Here is a 21,204-nt window from a genome sequence, read left to right as displayed (position 1 = left end):
TCTGCTCCTCTCAACTGCTGGCACATCTTTTCAGTTTTGGTGTGATCCTTACAGTGAACATAGCTAATGTTAATTTGGGAAAGGTGGATCTGGCCACAGTGATACATGCCTTAATCACCTCGCATTTAGAGTACTGCAAAGGACTCTGTGTGGGGCTGCCCTTGAAGAGTGTCTGGAAACTTCAGCTAGACTTCAGCTAGTACAAAATGTGGTAGCAGACTTTTGTCTAGTTCACATTTTAAAGACTGTATAACACCATTCTTGAAACAGCTTCACTGGCTTCCAATTCGTTTCTGAGCTCAATTCAAAGTGCTGTTTCTTTCCTATGCAGCCCTAAATGGCTTGGGGCCAGGGTATCTGAAAAACCTCTTCCTCCTGTATGAGCCTGCCTGAAATTTGTGTTGACCTCACACATCTGAGGCCTTGTTGCACGTCCCACCTTCTAGAGAGGTGAGGTTGGTGGGTACTCTTAATGGGGCCTTTTGTGTAGCAGTACTCCTGTTGTGGAACATCCTCCCCAGGGAGGGTAGGCTGGACACCTCCTTAGTATCCTTTAGACAGCTGGCGAAGATGATACTGTTCCACCAAGTGTTAGAACAGTTAATGCCACCCTCTATTTTTTATCATTAATCCCTGGTTTTAAAATATGTTTTAGTTTTTTGTATTTGCATGTATTTTAATTTTTGTATGCATTTTTATAGTACATCGCCTCAAACACTCACTGAGTGGAGCGGTGATCCAAAAATATACTACATAAATAAAATAATGAGCATTTAAGCCATAAATGTTTGTGGTTTGTTCTACCATGTTGTATTTCGCTTCTGATTCTGACACAGCAGTCAAGAGTCAGATGGGAGAGTCTGAAGGGTCAATATTGTTGAAAAATGGGACATGCTGTATCTATCTTAGTATCTGCACTGACTAAACACAATAAAATAGTCATTTGCACTCTCCCTCACTGCCCTATAGTATACTCTGAATGGCTTTGCTAGATTTCAGATTTTATAGCACCATCTGTGATGGATACTGTTACATCCAGAATAAAGGGCAGCAGGCTAACATGTCTAAGAAAATAGACTAGTCATCTGAAGAATATATTGCTGAGTACTATATGCTGGTTGAGCACATATATACTTTGTAAAGACAATTGTTAGCTGGAGTATTGGTGCTTTGTGCCATCTTTCTTCCTGTATTGCAGGATCAACTGGTAGATTGACAGTAGATCTGCAAAGGTTTCTTGCCAACAAAAAAACAAGCTTTTCCTCTTCTAAGTCTATAAGTGGTAGTAACTCAGACATAGATTTGTACTTTTATATACAGGTCATTCTAGTGTATGGCTCATTGGTTGGAATAGGTGATTGGCTCTGCCCCCTGATCAAACATATTGCATCTGGCTCCCACTGGTGGACTCAGGTCTCTAGTAAAAAACAAAGTAGATCCCACAGACCTGAAGTCTGTTCATGCCTGCTGTATGGAGTTCCTGTTTCGTGGACTGAGTAGAGAGAAGAGATTACTACAGCCTTCCCCAACCTGGTGCTCCCCAGATGTTTTGGATTTCAGCTCCCATCAGCCCCAGTCGGCAAGGACAATTATCAGGAATATTGGGAGTGTAGTCCAAAACATCCAGAGGGGACCAGGTTGGTGAAGGCTGCTTACTTGATGTAGAAGCATTCAGTTTTTTCTTACTGTCCCAAGGTTGTTGTTGTTGTTGTTCAGTCGTTAAGTCATGTCCGACTCTTCGTGACCCCATGGACCATAGCACGCCAGGCCTTCCTGTCCTCCACTCTCTCCCGGAGTGTGCTCAAGTTCATATTCATTGCATCGGTGATGCTATCTAGCCATCTCATCCTCTGCCGTCCCCTTCTCCTTTTGCCTTCAATCTTTCCCAGCATCAGGGTCTTTTCCAGGGAGTTTTCTCTTCGCATTAGGTGGCCAAAATATTTGAGCTTCAGCTTCAGAATCTGTCTTTCCAATGAGCAGTCAGGGTTGATTTCCTTTAGGATGGACTGATTTGACCTCCTAAGGTAGTCCCCTTCAAATGTTGTGCCCCAGGCTTAAAAAAACCCACCATTATTGCAACTATTTGTGTAATCATGTCAGAAAGGAATATGATTGATTGTCCTAATTAGAGTATCAAACGTGTGGGACTGCTTTTAGGCAATTTTCCAAAATTCTCTGCAATTTCATTTTAGAACCATTTACCTCAAGTTTTGTCCTTTCTCCTGTGTTTTCTATGGCTAAAGAGTGCTGGGTATCATAGGTACATTAATACTTCTCCCAAATGTTTCCTGTGTGTCTTTATCATTGAAGCTGTTTAGGGGGTCTGACAAAAATGTTTTGTAAAACTATGGGATCCCTGTGAGAAGAAGTATTTTGACAACATTAGATTGTTGCTGCTATTTTGAGTCCTCTCTGTTGAAACATTTTATTGTTGTTGCTTTCCCTTCAGGTTTGAAGGACCCACAGCTAAGACGTGCCTAAAAAAAGACATGATGATCGTAGGGACTGGAGTTGCTTCGGTGCCTGAGCTGGGCTCCCCAGCTAGCACCCCTGCTGCAGCCCACAACTTATCATGGCTGCCTGAGGATGACAGTCCCACTGTTATGGAGCAACCAATATTCCTAATGACTACAGCTGCTCAGGCCATCTCAGGTTTCTTTGTGTGGACAGCTCTGCTCATCACCTGCCATCAGGTAAAAAACAAAACAAAGGCCCTTCAGCATTTTGAATTGTATTCTATAAATGCACCTTCTCTGGTCCCCATGAAGTAGGATTCAGAGATTTTCAGCTGTGGCAAAAAGGGAAGCAAAGATTCATGTGCTGGAGTGGTGCTCCATGCTCATTCTTGCCCGCTTTACTTTGGCATATTTCACATCTCTACCCTCAGGGGATGCCTTTGGGAGAATTAGCCTCAAAACACAACCAATATGTGAAACTGCTGTGATCACGGTTTCAGTAGCAGATTTGGAAATTCTGAGATGTGAAGTAGGTTAAGCTGGTTTGTTGAAAAGTAGCCCAGGAGAATGAACTATTACATTTACTGGGCTGACAGCAGCATGTCAGGATTGTTGTAGCCTTGCTGGCTGTTCCTTATGGCATCCTTGGACCATGTTGTATGGATGGAGCTTGTTGCCCAAAGTGGTTGTTGTTACATCAAGGCACAGTCTACTTTTAGCCTCAAGCCCTATCAACTTGTGTGGTGTTATGGCCCATAACATATATGAGCAACCTTCCACATTGTGTACGGGTGTGGCCACCACTTAACACTATGTTTTGGATCAAGCCCCTAAGTGACTACACTGAAGAAGAAGGAGGGGACTCTTTTATTTTAGTTGCAATACAGAAGTTTATGGGAGATATGTATGGCAGGCATTTGCAGTGGCAAGATGGCTCTGTTCCCATAGAGCAGGGGTCCCCAACCCCTGGGCCAGGGACCGGTACCGGTCCGTGGCCTGTTAGGAACCGGGCCGTACAGCAGGAGGTGAGCGGTGGACGAGCGTTCCTGTTCTTCAAGTAATAGGCTATGTAAATCTTTACATAGCCTATTACTGCAAAGAACAGGGATGCAAATGGTGTAGCGGGCGCCATTTGCATCCCTGTTCTTTGCAGTAATAGGCTACGTAAAGATTTACGTAGCCTATTATTTGAAGAACAAGGACGCAAATGGCATTGGCTATGCTGGACGCCATTTGTGTCCGCAGTCTGGGCGCAGCAGGTGGACAGCAGCGGACGTACCCGGACCAGCCGCTGCCAGGTAGGTTCCGTCCCGGGGGATTTCGGGGGGGTGGCAGGGGGGTAGTAATAATAATATAAATAAAGTACAGAATAAATGTAATGCGCTTACATTTAACCATCCCCCCCGGTCAGTGGAAAAATTGACTTCCATGAAACCGGTCCCTGGTGCCAAAAAGGTTGGGGACCGCTGCAGTAGAGTATTAAGAGTGGAAATGATGTGGATAAAAGCAGCTAGGCTATGGAAAGAAATATAGCACTTCATTATTCTGATCAGTTGTGTGTGTGAGAGAGAAAAAACACAGAACTGTGCAGATGGCGCCAATGTGTACCTAAGACTACAGCTGGTAGGAAGCTGCCCACAAATTAGTTTCCTCAGCTTGCCATTAAGCTTATAGTGCCCATGTCTTGCCTAACAATGAGTCTAGGCAGTAACGTGTAGGGAAAAGGAGGATAGTGTCAAAACTGTGGAAGATCAAGTTTGTTTCCTGTCAACCTGCTAAGACTATGAGACAGATTGTCATGACAGGCCCTCAGGCCTTTATTCCAGAATCCTAAATAGTAATCAGTTCTTCATCTTCAGAGGTATGTAAGCAATGCACTTCCCCTATAGTAATGCAGTTGGCTTAGAAATGCTGTACATTTAATTAAGGGTGGGAAGGGGAGACAGCCATGTAGATGATAATGATGATGATGAGTCATGATTCTTGAGATTTAATAACCCCTTGGCTTTATTTTTCCATTTTGTACCTCTGTCCTTTTTTAGCACATGGAATGAGCTGCCCTTTATCATTTTAAATTTCTGCACATTGTATCTCTTGTGATGATGAACTCTCTGTACAAATGACTTCAGCAAATCTAGTTGGAAGGGTTTTTTCTCTCTCTCTTCTCCTGCCTCCAGCTTTTCTGCTGTAAGGCCTGGCCTCTCGTACTTCATCAGGTTGGTGGGTGCACCATACAAGTCAAATTTAGCATCCTCTTTCATAATGCTGTCTAATGGTGTCCTTGTATGATGAGTAACACATGCAAACCCTACAATTTGTTACCTGTATTTAGCACCTGATTAATGAATAGATAAGTGACTATCGGTTGGAGAGCTACAGCCAGCAGCTGGCTAAGTGACATTCAGAAGTGGATTAGTTACTTATGAATCGGAATAGCACCTTACCAGGCATTTACTCAGGCAGTACTAATTAATTTTGTCAGTTCTGCTGCTTCAGAACATGAATTGGTCATTTGCTACATGCCCACCAGAATAGGAAGGTAATCAAGCCATTGGTCTTTGGAGTGTAAGAGGGAGAGTGAGTTCCTGACCCACTACCTCTCCTTTGTTATGGAATTCACTACCACAAGATGTAATCATGGGCACTAGTTCAGATGGCTTTAAAAGGGGGAGAGATTCATGGAGGACAGATCAGTCTATAGATCAGGGATGGGCAGCTTGTGACCCTCCAGGTGTTGTTGGACTCCAGTGCCCATCAACCCTAGCCGGCATAGCCAGTGGTGTTGCAGTCCAACAACATCTAGAGGTTCACAAGTTGCCCACTCCATTATAGATGATAGCTTGCTGGCTTGCTTATTTATTTAGTTATGGAGGGAGCAATCCTATGGCTGCTAGACAGCGGCTAGATGGCCATAGGATATCTGGTTTTCCGGGAATTGACCTCAGAGCCCACACTCCGAGGTCGGTTCCTGGAGAACCAACCTCCCACCACTTCTGCGCTGCCTCAGAGGCAGCACGGAACAGCCCCAAGCTCTGTGCTTGCAAGAGGAGCGCAGAGCGGCCAAAAAGGGGCGTTCCCGGGGGGGTGTTCCGGGGCTGGGAGGGTGGAAATGCAGCCTCCACCCCCGCTCAGCTCTCCTGTGGCTAGACAACTGCAATCCGCTGCCTAGCTGAAAATGCAGGGCAGGAGAAGCATGGAGGGAACGATCCACTCTGTGCTTCTCCTGACCTGCATTGATAGGCGGTTGCCTCTGAGTTCGGAGGTGGCTGCCTATCTGAATAGGATTGCGCCCTTAGTTATTTAGTTATAAAATGTATATCCTGCCCCTTATCCCGTGTGATCTCAGGGCAGGTCACAACACTCAAATAAAAACAGATACAATTTTAAAAGCAAAAACATCAAACAACCAATTACTCAAAGGCCTGCTGAAAAAGAAAAGCCGTCAGCTGGTGCTGAAAAGTACAGTACTGTGCAAAATTCTTAGGCCACCACCAGCTTTGTTGTTTTAGCAAAGTTTTAATGACCATCCATAATTATTTTTCGGTCTCTGTATTAAGATATAAACAGAAAATACAGGAAATATGTACAAGCAAGAGTCAGTATTTAGTGTGACCTCCCTTGGCCCTAAGCACATCTTGAACTCTTTTGAGGAGACTGCCCTGAAGTTTTCTGAAGTAATCTTCTGGTATATTATACCAGGCTTCTTTCAGCACTTACCAGAGTTCTTCTTTAGATGTAGGTTGTCTTTTATTTATTTCTCTGTCCAGGTGATCCCATACTGCCTCTATAATATTCAGGTCTGGACTCTGTGGATGCCAGTCCATGACTGTCAGTGTTTTATCAGCTGTTTTCCTCGCTAAATATGATTTCACTGCATTAGCAGTGTGCTTCGGATCGTTATCATGCTGAAAAATGAAACTATTCCCAATCAGGCGCTTTCCAGAAGGAATGGCATGATGAATTAAAACCTGTCTGTACTTTTCAGCATTCATGATCCCATCAATACGGACAAGATCGCGAACACCACTGGCAGAAATGCAGTCCCAAACCAGGACAGACCATCCACCATGTTTCACTGAAGGCCGCAAGCACTCATTCATCCATCTCTCTCCAACCCTTCTTCTCACATACTGTCGACGATTGGACCCCAAAATTTCAAACTTGGATTCATCACTCCATAATACTCTTTTCCACTGATCCTCATTCCAGTCTTTGTGAGCTTTAGCATATCTTAGCCTTTTCACCCTGTTCCCCTTCTGCAAAAGTGGTTTCTTGGCTGCTACCCTTCCACGAAGACCATTCCTGGCCAGGCGCCTGCTGTTACTCTCGTGTAAGGGGAGGTCACACTAAATACTTGCCACTTTAGCCTATGGAAGCTTTTTTTTCTGATTTTTTTCCTATTGTTGAATACTGCATATAAATTTCCTGTATTTTCTGGTTGTATTCTAATGAAGAGACTGAGAAATAATTATATATGGTCATTATACCATTGCTAAAACAACAAATCTAATGGTGGCCTAAGACTTTTGCACAGTACTGTATATAAAGTAGGAGCCAAGTTGATCTGACAGCTATGTGTTTACAAGCAGTATACTTTTTGAATGCCGGATACTAGAGACAAACAAAAGGGCTATTGCCATCATGTCTTGCTTGTACGTTTCCCAGAGGCATCTTGCTGGCCTCTTTTGGAAACTAGTTGAAATTTTGGCCTGATCTAGCAGAACTTCTTTCTTTCTTTCTTTCTTTCTTTCTTTCTTTCTTTCTTTCTTTCTCTCTCTCTCTCTCTCTCTTTCTCTCTCTCTCTTGCTCTCTTGCTCTCTCGCTCTCTCGCTCTCTCTCGCTCTCTCTGTCTCTCTCTCATTGTGTAGCTGTTCTACACCTTACTGTTATATAGTAACCAGGAATGGTCAGCTCAGAGGTGGAATGCTGGGTTAATGTGTGCCATTAGCGCCCCTAAGGTACAACATTTCTCTTCTTTCTTCATGTGAATGCTGCAGCAGAACTAACTCCCTGGTAAACCCCAATTACGAAGTCTGGGACTAAACAAAAATGCTCAGTGTTTTTGCACTGCATTTTATATGATTGGCTGGATTATAAGGCAAAGGGAGAAAGATATTATCTTAAAGCTAGCCAGCCGCGCGCGCACACACACACACACAGAATTACCTCTTCTTTTGAAGTAGTTTCTGTGTTAGCATTGCTGGCGCTGCTGCTGTCTGGAAACACCCTAGGGGCCAAGAAAAGCACTATTTCAGAATTACTGTTTATAACCAACTTTCTGATGCATTCTCCATCCAATTTGCATCTAGTCAGTCAAGATTTTAACTTGTAATAAAGACAGGCTACTTGCTGTATAAAACAAAATACTTTAGAGGTGTGGTTCAATTTAGTTACAAAACTGTTGGTGAGTTGGTTCAATTTAGTTACAAAACTGTTGGTGAGTTGTTTATTTAAAAGCATGCTGTAATGACAGAGTTTGACGTTTACATAGTTCCCTTATATGTTACTGCAGATTAAAATTGTGTGTTAGGCTGGTTCTTACTTCTGTTTACTATGGAAGTAAAAACCATACGAAGGGTGAGGTTATGAAATCAGAAAGTTTTGATCCTATACAGAGCTGGGAATGTTCATACCATATGTGGTGTGGGTGTGCATGCTTACATTTGGTTTTCTAAAAGCAGTGTTTTGAAACTGTGAAATGTATATGTCTGGATTGTGATTGAAAGGGTGGCACAGGATAGCTTCACAATCACAGCCATTTAACTAATAGGAGGTTATTTTTATGTGTGTCTATTCCTGGATTCCATTCCACTGAAATTATATATAGGTGGATATGAAGGTATACCTTGTAATGAAAATAGAATAGACTCCGGCTTTGGGGGAATGGGGGTGGGGAGGAGGCAAGCCAGAGTTCCCAGTTCAGACATCACGCTAACCAAGTGAGGGATACAGAGTCCCTGACTTGTTTAGCTGCTCCTGGTGGCAGGAGGAGTCCAGTGGGAGACATTGAGCAGCATGTGCTAACATTCTGCCTCACTCATGGTAAGCCAGAATTTAAACAAATACTGACTTACCATGACATGTAAATGGGGCCATTGTGATTTGACTCTGATCCCGTCTCCATCTTCTCTCATCCAGATCTATATGCACCTGCGCTGCTACAGTTGCCCCAATGAGCAACGCTATATTGTCCGGATCCTTTTCATTGTGCCTATTTATGCTGTTGACTCATGGCTCAGCCTCCTTTTCTTCACCAATGACCAGTACTATGTTTACTTTGGTACCGTGCGGGATTGCTATGAAGGTAAGGTGTTGGAAGGCATGGGAACAGGGTAGAGGGAAGGGGGTATTTTTTATGTGAGCTTGGAATTGTGGGAAAGAGTTACCCTTACACAACTGCTCTACAGATCATGACTTAGCTAAATATGACTTTTGTGCCCTGATCTAGTGGAGAAGTGACAAGTTATTCAAGCAAGTCTACAACAGTGTTGTGGGAGGGAGGGGATGCCAGGCTGCTGGCTGTAGATACTGCTCATTATAGCAGAAAAAGGATCTGGATGAAAACAGATAGCTAGCAGTTGAATAAAGGCAACATTTTGGGGGAATCTGGGAATTTCCTACTACTACTTTCTGGTATAAGAAAGTAGTTCAGATATTGTCACAGAATTCAGAAGCACAGAGACGAGAACTCAAGAAGCAGTGAGGCAAGGCTCCTTTGGTTCTGGTGACTCAATCATAAGATGATGCTAATAATTTTCCATTGGATAAGAAAGGAGAATGTATGACTAAGTTCTCTCAGCAGACTACTACCAAATCAGTTGTTCTAGCTGGGACTTGGTAGGACAAACCAGATATCAGAGACTGCAGCCAAGGAACAAAGTCAAGGGGGAGAAGTTCTGTAGCTGGACAGCTATCGATTCCAGATCTCTAAAAGATGCCTTCTAGGAAGTATGTGAAAAAGACTTTATGCATTCCTCTGGTCCTTATGGTCTATCAGGTTATTGTAAATTTCCTGAATACAACAAAATAACAGCTTTTTAAAATGCTGGTTGTGATTTAGTTTCTGCAACTCCTGAAGTTCTTCAGAGGGACATATTTGTGAATGACCTCATGACCATATGTCCTATTCCAAGACCAGGGGATGCATAACAAGATTTTCTCTTCCTAACCTATGTCTAAAACAGCATATAGAACCGTCTAATTGAAAATGGTGCAGATATATTCATTGCGGAGGTTCTTTACCTTCAGCTGAAAAAAGACATCAACAAGGCATTCCTGTTTCAAATAAGTGGGAAAGGGTTCTTGTTCTGGATACTCAAATAGAATGCACTGACTCCGATGAATAGAAATTCTCATTCTACAGCACTTGCTATCTTCTTCTTCTTCTAAAGAAAAGTTGAGCCATCTTCTGGTTTGTTTTTGCTTTGGAACAAGCAGGTCTAGCATCAATGGTCCGCATGGGCGAGCAGTTGCTGATGGCCCACAGGCTCAGAAGGGCCTATCAGCCCCTGTGCCTTTTGCAGCTGCCACCATCCTCCTCCTCGCCCTCCAGGCCAGCCCTGCTAAAATCACTATGGTTGAGCCTGCAGGTCCCGTGACACCCTATTTTAAAAGAAAAAAAAAAGGCAGGCAGGTGGAGGGCTTGGATGGGAAGGCAGGCAGCTTGGGCAGGCAAGTGGTGGGCTCGATCAGCAGCACTATGCCTGACAGCTCACTAGAATCTGGCCCTGGCCCTGGGAACAAGCTGTACTGAGTGAGCCTCAGCTTGCTGTTGATTTTCATGGCTGTATCCTGCATTACACCGTACCCTGTATGATGATAATGCAATACTTTCTATGTAGAAGGGCCCCAGGCACATGAACAACTTAATCTGCTCAAGAGATCAGCGGGGTGCTTCACGCCTGTGACAATACATGGGGATGTGATAACAGATGGCAGTTGCATGCACACACAATCCAGAAGCCATCTTTGTTTGGCCTGGTTTTCCCATTCCTCTACCCTCACTGTGTATGTATACAAAGGCGTAGCAGGAAGCCTGCTGCTCTGTAAAACTCATCTCCTAGCAACAGCTATTATCCCTGTTGCCTCCGCTAGGGAGTTTGCAAACATCACAACATCTGCTTAGAGGGTCAGCCCACATGCTAAAGTTTGCCAGTTTGTCCAGCTTGATGGCCTGTATCCTGATGGGTATTGGGTTTTTTCCCCTCCCCTCTTGTGTTGTCTGTACTAAAAACAAAACAGTTCCAAAACTATCTATAGGAAAAGCAGGAAACAGGAGAGAGTGGGAATCTGTCTTCGTTTCAACAAAGTTTTTTCCCTTGGGAAAGACTGCCCATGGAAAAATGTTAATAAAAATATCCAGCATTTAACCTTAAATTTATTGTTGTGTTTCAGTGCTCAGAATGTACATGCAGAACAGTTCTGTATTCTTTCCCCCTGTTTTCTGTTGAATCTTTTGACATACGAAGATGTGATGCTGGAATTTGTGGCATTTTGTGATTTTGGAATGTTTAAGTAGTAATCCTATTTGATTATTTGAATATCATCTTAAGCTGGAAATGTTAGCAGTGTTGTTGCCAGAGACTTCGGCATAATTCTGTGCTTGTTTGCTTGGAAGTAGGTTCTACTATGTGTTAAATGGGGCTTACTCCCAAGTAAATGTGCATGGGATTGTAGTGTTAAGATACTTCTGAGAGGAGCTTGAGGGATGTTGGAAAAGTATTTGTTCTCTTACCACTAATTTCATCTCCTCCTAAACTAGGTTTCTGAATGGGCAGCTCCTGCTGTAATTAATTCTTCCTGTGTTAGAGGGCAGGAGAGGAAGCCTCCTGGAGAGCGTTGTGCTTTGGTTCTTTCTCCCACAAAAGAACTGAGCTTGTTTTGTTGATATCTAGAGATGTAGGAGGTTTCTTGACCCATTGTGAGAAGACATTAATTGTATAATCCAGGGGTGCAGAACTTCAGGCCTAGGGGCCAATGCCTCTTTCCCCCAACCATTGATGCATGGTTTCCTGGCTTTTGTGAAGTTTTTCTCCATTCTAAAAGATTGAAATGCCTCTCCTAAGGTTTAGTTGCTGGCAGTATCAGCTTTTTAAAGCTAAAATATGTCAATGTTTTTGATTCCCCCCCTTTTGCTCTGCCTACCACTGGAATGCAACCCCTGGGAGTTTATCTAAAATGGAATTTGACTGAAAGAAGTTCAACACCCCGATATAATCCATTGGGTGCTATAAAATTCTATGATAAGAAGAGAAGAAACTGCCTGGGTCAAAATGTGATGGTATTGAATTAATATTTCCTCTCCTACTGGGGTCCTAATTAATATTGCTCCCTCTGCCCACCAGCTGCTGTTAGCCCTGGGATGGACGCTCCCATTGCTACAGTCCCAGTGAAAATCCTTTCCCTCCACACACCTAAGAAAATCCTGATGTAGTTGCTAAAGATGCATTTAGCATGTCACAGCTACTTTGGTTCGCAGATAAAATTTCTGCAACACATCATAAGGGGTCTGCAACTTATTCCTTAAAGAACCAGGTATTGTAGAGTTAGACCCATGCTACCCACAAACTATTACAGTTGTGCATAAATGCTACTGCATCACAGTGGCACCTGCAATAGACCAGGTGCTGTTGTTTATTAAGGAGCACACCAATAACATGGTTATAAGACCAAATAATACTATCCAGTACATCAGGACTCCTCACATCTGCATCTCAACGAACTGTGTGAAACCTTGCTTGAGATATCAATCCAAACTCTTTGTTAGCTGAATAATGGAGAAGGATAAAAGGCACAAATCTGATATACAAAACAGAAATACAAGAATTTTGTAAGTGAGTAAGAGAGACCATACAGAAAGGCTGATCCACATCAGTCTGGTTGAGAGAGTGACTATTCTTAAGAAGTCCATTCCAGTGGAATATGAAATGGCAAAGCAGGAATTGATTCAGAGATTTCACTGTATACCAGGTGTGGGCAACTTATGGCCCTCCAGATGTTTTGGCTTACAGCTCCCATGATCCCTCACCATTGGCTATGTTGGCTATGGTGAGCTGTAGGGTTGATGGGAGCTGTAGGCCAAAACATCTGAAGGGCCACAAATTACCCACCCCTGGTATAAACCATAGCCTAAACAGGGACTAAGTGTCCTTCATGACATGCCCTTTGCTTTCCCTTGTAGATCATTGTGAAATGCCCCAAGGGAATCTGCCAGTTGGGAGGTATATACGTTTAATAACTAAATAGTATGCAGTAAAGGGAACTCTACCTTCTAAATGCTAGAGCCTCTGAAAGGTTATGCTTTATTAAAATGAGTTAGTCTTGAAGATTTTGAATAACCATGTTAGCCTTGGGTCATCATGGTTATTCAAGGTCTTTGACTTATCACTTTAGCAGAGCATATGTTTTCCTAAGCATAAGGTTTCCATAATGTAAGACTAATGTGGCTGATGATAATCTTGGCACTAAGATACCACATTTCAAGTGCTGAAAAGGTTCATATACACTAGCTCTATACTCTTGAAAACAGTCCTGCAGGTTAGCATTATGGACCCATATTGCACAAGGAGGGCCAGCTACTCAGTTCATGACTTAGTGAGATTTGAATCAAAACTTCCCCACTCAGAGCTGTCCAAGTGTACTGTTATAGGAGAGGTTCAGCCACAATTAGTGATATTCCAGACAGGCAGAAGCCTGTACTGATCTCCCTATGAACAGAACCTTCCAGCACCAAGCTATCATTCTGTTTGTTTTCTAATGTGACCATTGAGAGGAGCCAAAACCCATTGGCTCAGACTAGAGTGTCTATGTGTTTGCTGTTTCCCTGTTCAAACACAGGAGCTTGGTGCCTGGGCAGTATTTGGATAAGAGGTCCTTAAAGTAAACAGAAAATGCACCAGGAAGTTGTATAGTTGGCTTGTAAAGGGTACTTCCCCAACTGGTATACCATCAATGTTCCAGAATGACACTAGGGAGCACTGTGATTCTAGAAATGGCATTTAAAACGCAAGGGGAAAGAAATTTGAACAAGTCATGCTTTCTTATGATCACAGGGAATGTTCTGAAAGAGCAGGTCAATGTTCATATTGAATAATTGTATAGTATAAGGCTGGTGAGAAAGGCTTGAGAACATACCATGTAGATCCTGGGCATATTGTTTTGTGCATTTTGCTTGGATAGTTAGGTACCAGTTAGAGCTGAAATTCCAAACTGGTCTCCTTTTATAGAAGGCTCTAACCAGAACCCTTACTATAGAGCACCGAGGTCACAGTCTGCAGGATCTGGCATGTATGCTGAAGGTGGTCTACCTGGAGCAACTCTGGGATATCTTTTTGTCTAGTAGAAACATTGGCCTGCTGACTTGTGGTCATTTCTAATGTCATTACGTAAAGACAGGAAGGATTTTTTTTTCTTTTTTGCATCACAAGAGGCTGCATCCCCTTGTTGCTTCCTCCTCCCCACCTTAGCATCTCTGCTCTCTTATTGGCTTAGGCCAGTGGCAACAGGTGAACAATTTCACTCTGTAGGTCCCCTATCACTGTGCTATTGCTGTCAATAGTGGCTTTCCTGTGTCCTGGCATGATCCATTATACTTCTGAATCAATCAAAACCTGTTTGATCCATTAAAAGGGTGCTCCCCATTTGTTAGAGAGCAGATTTTTTTTTTAAAGAAAAAAAATCAAGTACTTACAAGCTTCGTGGATGGCAGGTACTGTCTTAGAAAAGGTGTTCCTCCTCACACAGGATGGAAGGCCTCTTCTGAGGCGCTGACACATTTGTTCGCCATCTAAACAAAAGAGAGAGTGCTTTTTCTTCAGAATTATTATTTTAATAATATGAAGATTTTAATAGATTAAAAACAACTACAGTTAATCAACTAAGATTTCTGTAATTGACTAACAGCCTTAGTAGATGAAATGTGGGATTCTTTCGGAATTGATAAGAGCTGTCAGTGGTCTCTCCCCCCCAGGTCCACCCCTCATCCAGTTTTGTGGTTTTCTGTAAGGCAACTTCCTTTGAAGTACTTTGATTATACTGAGTGACTTTTGCTGGCTTAATCTGTTTCTGCAGCTTTTGTAATCTACAACTTCCTTAGCCTCTGCTATGAGTACCTCGGTGGGGAGAGCTCCATCATGTCTGAGATCAGAGGGAAGCCTATCGAGTGAGTATTCACTGTCGCTTTAATATATATTTTCTGTCTCTCTTTGGTGGTAAGGAGGAGGGGCCAGGCAAGCATCTGTCACACCACTTGTCCTACCTCTGCCATTGGAAACTCTACAATGAGGCAGGTGTATCCTAACTCTGAACAAGACTCTTTCATCTAGTTTACAGATATCCACACCAAGCTAAGTGAGGCCATTTGGTCACACACAAATAGCATTTGCAGCCTTTTCCCTCTAGTTCTGCCCAACACCTCATTTTAGGCAGGGGTAGAGGTTGTTGTTTTTTGTGGTATCTGGTTGCCCTAAGGCAATTCTGCCTAATTTCAAATTAACCCTGATTGTTCTTTACACACCAGGGGCTTGTAGAATCTGTAGCACTTCAGAAGCAAAGACACTTTTGTTGGTGTCAAATGCCTCAGATAGAAAAGAATACTGCAATCCAGCTCTGCTAGAATTAGTGAGAGTTCTGCCATTAACATCCGCCGGAGGTGGGTTGAGCCTTGCAGCTGTAATTTGGTATGCGTGGAGAAAAGGAGGGGCCATAGCTCAGTGGTAGAGCACCTGCTTTGCAAGCAGAAGGTCCTAAGTTCAATCTGCAGGATCTCCAGGTAGGGCTGGAAAAACTCCTGCCTGAAACCCTGGAGAGTCACTGCCTGTCAGTGTCAGCAATGGTGGACCAATGGTCTGACTCAGTATAAGGCAACTTCCTATGTTCCTAAAGCATGGTGGGAAGAAAAGGCGTGGGCCAAAATTATGTGCATGTTTTGTTTATTTACTTGTTAGATGGATTTTTAAACTCTGCTCTCTTTATAAACTAAACGTCATCATCCTATTATTGAATCATCGGATGTTATATCTGAGTCTTTTCTATTTTTCATTTCATTTTCTTTTATGTAATATACTTATTATAACCATCAGCACAAGAAAAATGTTAAACAGCTACCAAACATCATAACCATTTAAACACCTTACTTAAACATTAATCTTACATAAGATCTGATTATTTACTAATTAGTTATCCTGCTGTATTGTTTTTAGGTCCAGCTGTATGTATGGGACTTGTTGCTTATGGGGAAAGACGTACTCCATCGGATTTCTAAGATTTTGCAAACAGGTATAGTTTGAGAGAATCTGATTGGAGAGCTAGAGGCTGCCACAGTGATGCTTCTCCCCATGGGATCTGTTGAAACTCTTTTAAACTGAATTTTAGGACACCTCTGAAAGTATGAGTGCGAGTGTGGATTAATGTGAACGTATCATGTTTCACACAAGTACAGAGTTCGTACAAATTAGTTATGTGTCTGACAGTTTGGCCACCCTTTTGAAAATCAGATATAGAAGAAGAGAAGGAGCTAGTTACATGTAGCCATGTAGCCTTGGGGAAGTGATGTGTGAGTTATGGAACAGGAAATTGTGAACTGAAATCTCACTTGCTCTGTTTATGTAACTTGCCACTTCACTGTTCACCTAAGGCCATGCTCTGCAGTATAAAAAACTGAGCTGCTGTTTCATTTAAAACAGCCTTCCCGTAGCTAGTGTCCTCCAGATGGTTTGGACTACAACTCCCAGAATTCCTGACAATTGGCTATGCTGGCTGGGACTGATGGGAGTTGAAGTCCAAAACATCTGGAGGGCACCAGGATGGGGAAGGCTGTTTTTAAAAATATGGAGAGAGAGTTGATTCAGGGACCACATGAGAACTAGAACCCAGAACTCCTACATGGAAAGATTCAAAGTAAAGCTTCAGTACCCAGCCATGTTACTGACTGCCACAATATCAATGTAACATGGAGCGTAGAAAGGATCTGGGATTTGTTCATATGTGGTAACTTTTCATATGATCCATTGTTTCTGCTACTGTGATTACTTTGAGTTATTTCAGCCAATTTACATGTTCTGTATTTCTGGCTTTTTGTCATCTTGTATTACCCCTGTAGTAGGCATCGAACTCTTAATGTAGAGGTGCCAAGATAGTGATAAATCAGATCCAGGTTTACTTACAAGGAGATACTTTATTGAGTACAATCAGCACACAGGCATACCCAATGGTTGGATCAGACAGCTTCTCTGAACCCAGAGCCATGGGGTAAAATGGGTTTTATACCATACGTCTTAGCAGTGAGGCAGCATGACAACAGCAAGCATTAATTAGCATTTGTTCCCAGCATAGTGCTTCGTCAGAAGGGAAACAGCCAGAGCTTTCCCACTACAGACACCTGCAGCTTTTAAGCAAACAAGCTTCACTTCCCAGGCACATCCTGATAAGACCCTCTAACTCGTTAGTATGGAATGTGCTGGGGCCGGTATCGACCTTTGACTCATCTCACATGCTCAGAGGCCCACTAGCAATGGAATTGCACTAATAATGAACCTATGAAAAGCATTATGGATCTCTAGGCCCCTCTAACACTACACGTAACTTGGTTACAGGCCTGGGGCCAATACACATCTGTAGTCTGCCTTTAAACAGTGTTTTATATTTGGTGTGAATATTACCATATTTCTTCTCTGCTCCTCCCTTTGAATGCATACCCCATTTTGTGTGTTACTGAAACCTTTTCCATCCTACCTCTCTGTGAAGGAGCATTACCACACAGTGGAGATATGCTCCCCCAGCAGATTTATCCCATTTTTATAAAACTTTTTTTGAGTATTTAACAAAAAGACTATAGAGCATGCAAATAACATATTGTCACCCAAATGCCTTTGCAAAAATGTGCTTCTATACAAGTATTGGGAGACGTTTAAAAAAGAGGTTGTAAATAAAGACTGGTGCACAATAGTGTCCCTGCCACACAAATTAAGAGATTCAGAGAGAAATTAGGTGAAAGGTACAGTGAGAATATACCCAGATTGGCCATTAGAAAAAGGTGGTGAACATTCCTTTGGTTCAAGATGAGTGTACAAAAGGAGACCACATGGTTCAAGTGTGGCTTAGGGTTGAGGGAACATTGTATGACCTAATAATTTGGAAGTGGGGGTGTGGGAGAGGCTCTGAAACAACCTGGGTTATTTTTAGCACGTGTGTGGTGTCAGGCAATGAGCATCTCTTTAAAATAGTTGCATGAAGACATGCAGATTTCTGACTCAGTTGCCCAGATTGCTTGTTTGTACCTCATGATGGGCATTAGTTGCAGGTTCTTGTGTGTGATTAAATGTCACTTGCTCATCATATGGGTCCTTGTGCATAAGGCTTGCGGAGGAAGCGGTCAAGCATGAGCCACAGCTTTGCACCAAGGGAGCCTCTCCCACTTTAATTGTAGTGAATAAATTGCCTTAAATGTTACAGCTGACTCTGCATGAACTGTTGGGAGGAAGAGAAAATTGTTCTTGGTAAAACCTATCAACAGGATTGAGTAGTAAAAATTGTCTGCTGATCCCCCACCCCCACACACACACTAGTGATGCTCTGGGACGTACAGAAGACAGGCCTGCTTTCAAGAAACCACTATCTTCTCTAGTACTTACCTCTTTCTTCCCTTCTTAAGGATCATCTATTCCACATGAAAATCTGGCATCTGAAAGAATGGCAGGCACCAAAGAATAGTTGACTCCCACAAGAATATTCCAAGCCCCTTCCTTGAATGTTCAGTTTCTTTTAAAAAAATGAATGTTTATAGCCTTTTAATGTATGGAAATATGAGAGGAAAATGTTCAGGCAGGGTATTCTGATTGCTCAGTAAGAAGTAAGCCTGATTCTGACTCCCAGTGTTTTGTTTATTGAGTGCAAATATGCTGGGATGCCTGAGAAAAGTTGAACTTCTCTTTTATTAAAATTACATAATAGGTCAAATAACATTATACCTGCACGCTTTGCAAAATATAGCAAACTGAATAGAGTCTAAATATATTGGTTGGAATTTCTGTATTTGGGATTTTGTAAATTTTCCTGGATTTATACTGGTGCCTTAGTAGAATACTCAAATTCTGGCTCCAGGCCTAGGATTTGGCACTTGATTTTCCAGGAGCAATTTGACTGTTTTAATGAATGTTGTTATAGTGCTTATATATGCAGAGCACTATGCGTGAAGGCGCAAGAGTTTTGAAATCCTTTGCTGATGTTTACAACCCAGGAAGCTGGCTCTTTCTGGCTGCCATGGAGGTGGCCATAAAGAAGTGTGTGGGCATCGCTAATCTACTCAACAAAGGGTTTATCTGAAATTAGAAGTTAAAGCAACAGTTTTGAGTGGATCAAATAACTCTCCCCCCTCCCCTGCCTTCCACCCCCATGAAGGAGGAGATGTACCGCTTGCTCCTGGCTTTCTGTTTGCCTTGGGCAAACATGAACTTCTGAGGACACTGGACAGAAGCTTGAATGGTGTGAGATAAAACTCTGGACAGGTCCAGCTCCATACTAGGCTCTGATCTGTCTGTTCTTTCCTTGACTTTTGCCTGATGACAGGGTAATTGTCTAGGCCACCTGCACCCACTTGCTCTTCCGGTATGTCTTAACACTTTCTTCACCCAGAAGTGTCTAAAAATAAAAGCTCATGGGATTGGGCTGCAGGAAAATGATTAAACATTGCCCAGAATGGAGAAGAGGAAACTCAGAAGCACAGTTTAACAATTAGCTTGACCTTTTACAATACACAACTTGGCAATGACTCACAGGCTGGCTTATGTTGGGATTCTTAATCTCCTTGAAGTCTTATGATTACCACCCAAAAGCATCTTAGCACAAGCAATCTTTTCCCCTCCTTTGGCTTTCTCCTTCATATGGCTGCAAAGCCAGCCTCTGTTGCTTCTCTGCTTACTACAAAGGAGGCGACTCCTGCTGAAATCCCAGTCTTGCATGGTGTCACCCCTTTGAAAGTGCTGAGTTCATAGTCTCTCTTGGAAAGCAAATGGCATAGTTGCCATTCCCTTTGCTGAGAAGGGCTTGAATCATAAATCTGGAAGGGACCCAGAAGGTGATTTAGTCCCATGATGGGAAGAAGGTAGATCTCCAGATTTGTTGGACTTCAACTCCCAGATGCCCCTGCCAGCATGGCCAATGGTCAGAATGTTGGGAGTTAAAGTCCAAAACATCTGGAGATCTACTTTCTGCCCATCCCTAATCCAGTCCACCCGCTGCACTAGGAGATTCTATAATATACCTAAAACATTTCTAATGTACTCCCAGGCCATTGTCAGCTACTGCTGTTCCCTGCAATCTGGCCTGCCAAGATGGACAAAGCTTTGCACCTTTTGTTTATACGATTATTTATATGCTGCTTTTGAGCCTTAAAAAGGCTCAAAAGTGGCTCACATTAAACACACACGCACACAGAATAGAACATGACAGCATGACATGGCATCTTTTCATCAAGGGACAGAAAAAGCAAGTTGCTATTAGCAGATTTAAACAGGGTCTCTGTGGATAAGTATGTACCCAGCTCAGCTGATGGAGTACAAAGGCGGCATCTTCTTTTTTCCAGCAGGATATATGTACAGAAATGGTTGTTTCTAGCTTAAGGCAAGCTCATCTGGAAAAGGGAGCTTGGCTTAAAGTATGGTATTATGCTTAAGATGTCAGCTACTTCCCTCTGAGCAAAATGCTCAACTCCTACTCTTTTCTCTCTGGAATGTCCCTTTATATTAAGCAATGACAGGGAAGAAAGGAAGAAAACCCTTTGCCAGGGCCACACATTCACTGCAAGTGACAAATAAAAGAAGATGATTCTTCACTGAGAGAGGCCAAATGAAGAGTTATTGCAAAAGGATATCTAATGAAAACTATGCATGGTCCTGCCCACCACTAGATCAATGCATCTGACAACAGCTGGGGCAGACATGCCAAGTTATGTAGAAATGTGGCACCCTCTTTTTTCCTGTAAATAAAATGCTAGGGTTCTTGAGTATTACAACAGTCTGCATTGCTCCTGATGATTAATTAATTGTGTACAAAACAATTGCTAATATTTTTCTGATTAGACCACTGTGTCCATGCAGTACAAAAAGTATTTATTTACATTTACATCTGTAAATAAACCTTGGTTTTGGTCTCTAGAGTGCTGAGAACTAGCTACTTTTCTGTTTTGACTGTGAAGAGTTCTCTAAGCTCAAAGCATGCATGCTTCTTCTTAAGCAAAATTTGGCCTTTAAAACAATTCTGATACATTATTATTCTCCACTGTGAAATAAGATGTACCAAATAAGAGCTGGCACTTAAATGTGGAGCAGATGGTTTGGTCTTTCCCAGTCAAACCTCAGGATTAGTTGTGAGTGGCCTCCTGCAGCATCTAGTCTTCAGGCAAAGAAGAAACCATGTTTAAATATGCTTTTACCCTAAATGCAGCTAATTGATGAACAAATGGTCAATCTGCTTGAACAGAGATGCTGGTCATAGGTCCATATTCAAAGTGCTGCAGTTGTTGCTGAAGTAGATAGTTGGGGCTGATTAGAGATTAAAGCCTGAAGAGATGTGCTCATTTGTTCTTTCCCATATTAATTTTGCCTTCCTTCCTCTGTTCCTCTTCTCCAGGCTACTCTGCAGTTCTGTGTTGTGAAGCCCCTCATGGCAATTATTACAGTTGTCCTTCAGGCATTTGGCAAGTACCGTGATGGGGACTTTGAGTAAGTAAATAGTTCAGTTATAAACAGGCTAT

General features: G+C 42.5%; 1 protein-coding gene across 4 annotated transcripts in view; it reads left to right on the top strand.

The window, feature by feature from the left end:
* The window catches only part of TMEM184B (transmembrane protein 184B), a 43,286-nt gene that overhangs the window by 11,952 nt on the left and 10,130 nt on the right, over positions 1-21,204 (top strand). For all 4 annotated transcript variants that reach the window (XM_084809804.1, XM_084809805.1, XM_084809801.1 and 1 more), the window contains exons 2-6: positions 2,450-2,693; positions 8,595-8,760; positions 14,526-14,616; positions 15,656-15,731; positions 21,081-21,172. In XM_084809804.1, coding sequence (XP_084665930.1) covers positions 2,490-2,693; positions 8,595-8,760; positions 14,526-14,616; positions 15,656-15,731; positions 21,081-21,172 — 629 coding nt within the window. In that variant the 5' untranslated portion in view covers positions 2,450-2,489. The remainder of the gene's footprint in view (positions 1-2,449; positions 2,694-8,594; positions 8,761-14,525; positions 14,617-15,655; positions 15,732-21,080; positions 21,173-21,204) is intronic.

Source organism: Heloderma suspectum, chromosome 7 (assembly GCF_057233095.1).
Source record: "Heloderma suspectum isolate Gila_16-S chromosome 7, 16-S_ref, whole genome shotgun sequence".
NCBI classification, from domain to species: Eukaryota; Metazoa; Chordata; class Lepidosauria; order Squamata; family Helodermatidae; genus Heloderma; species Heloderma suspectum.
This window is presented reverse-complemented; position numbering and strand designations above follow the sequence as displayed.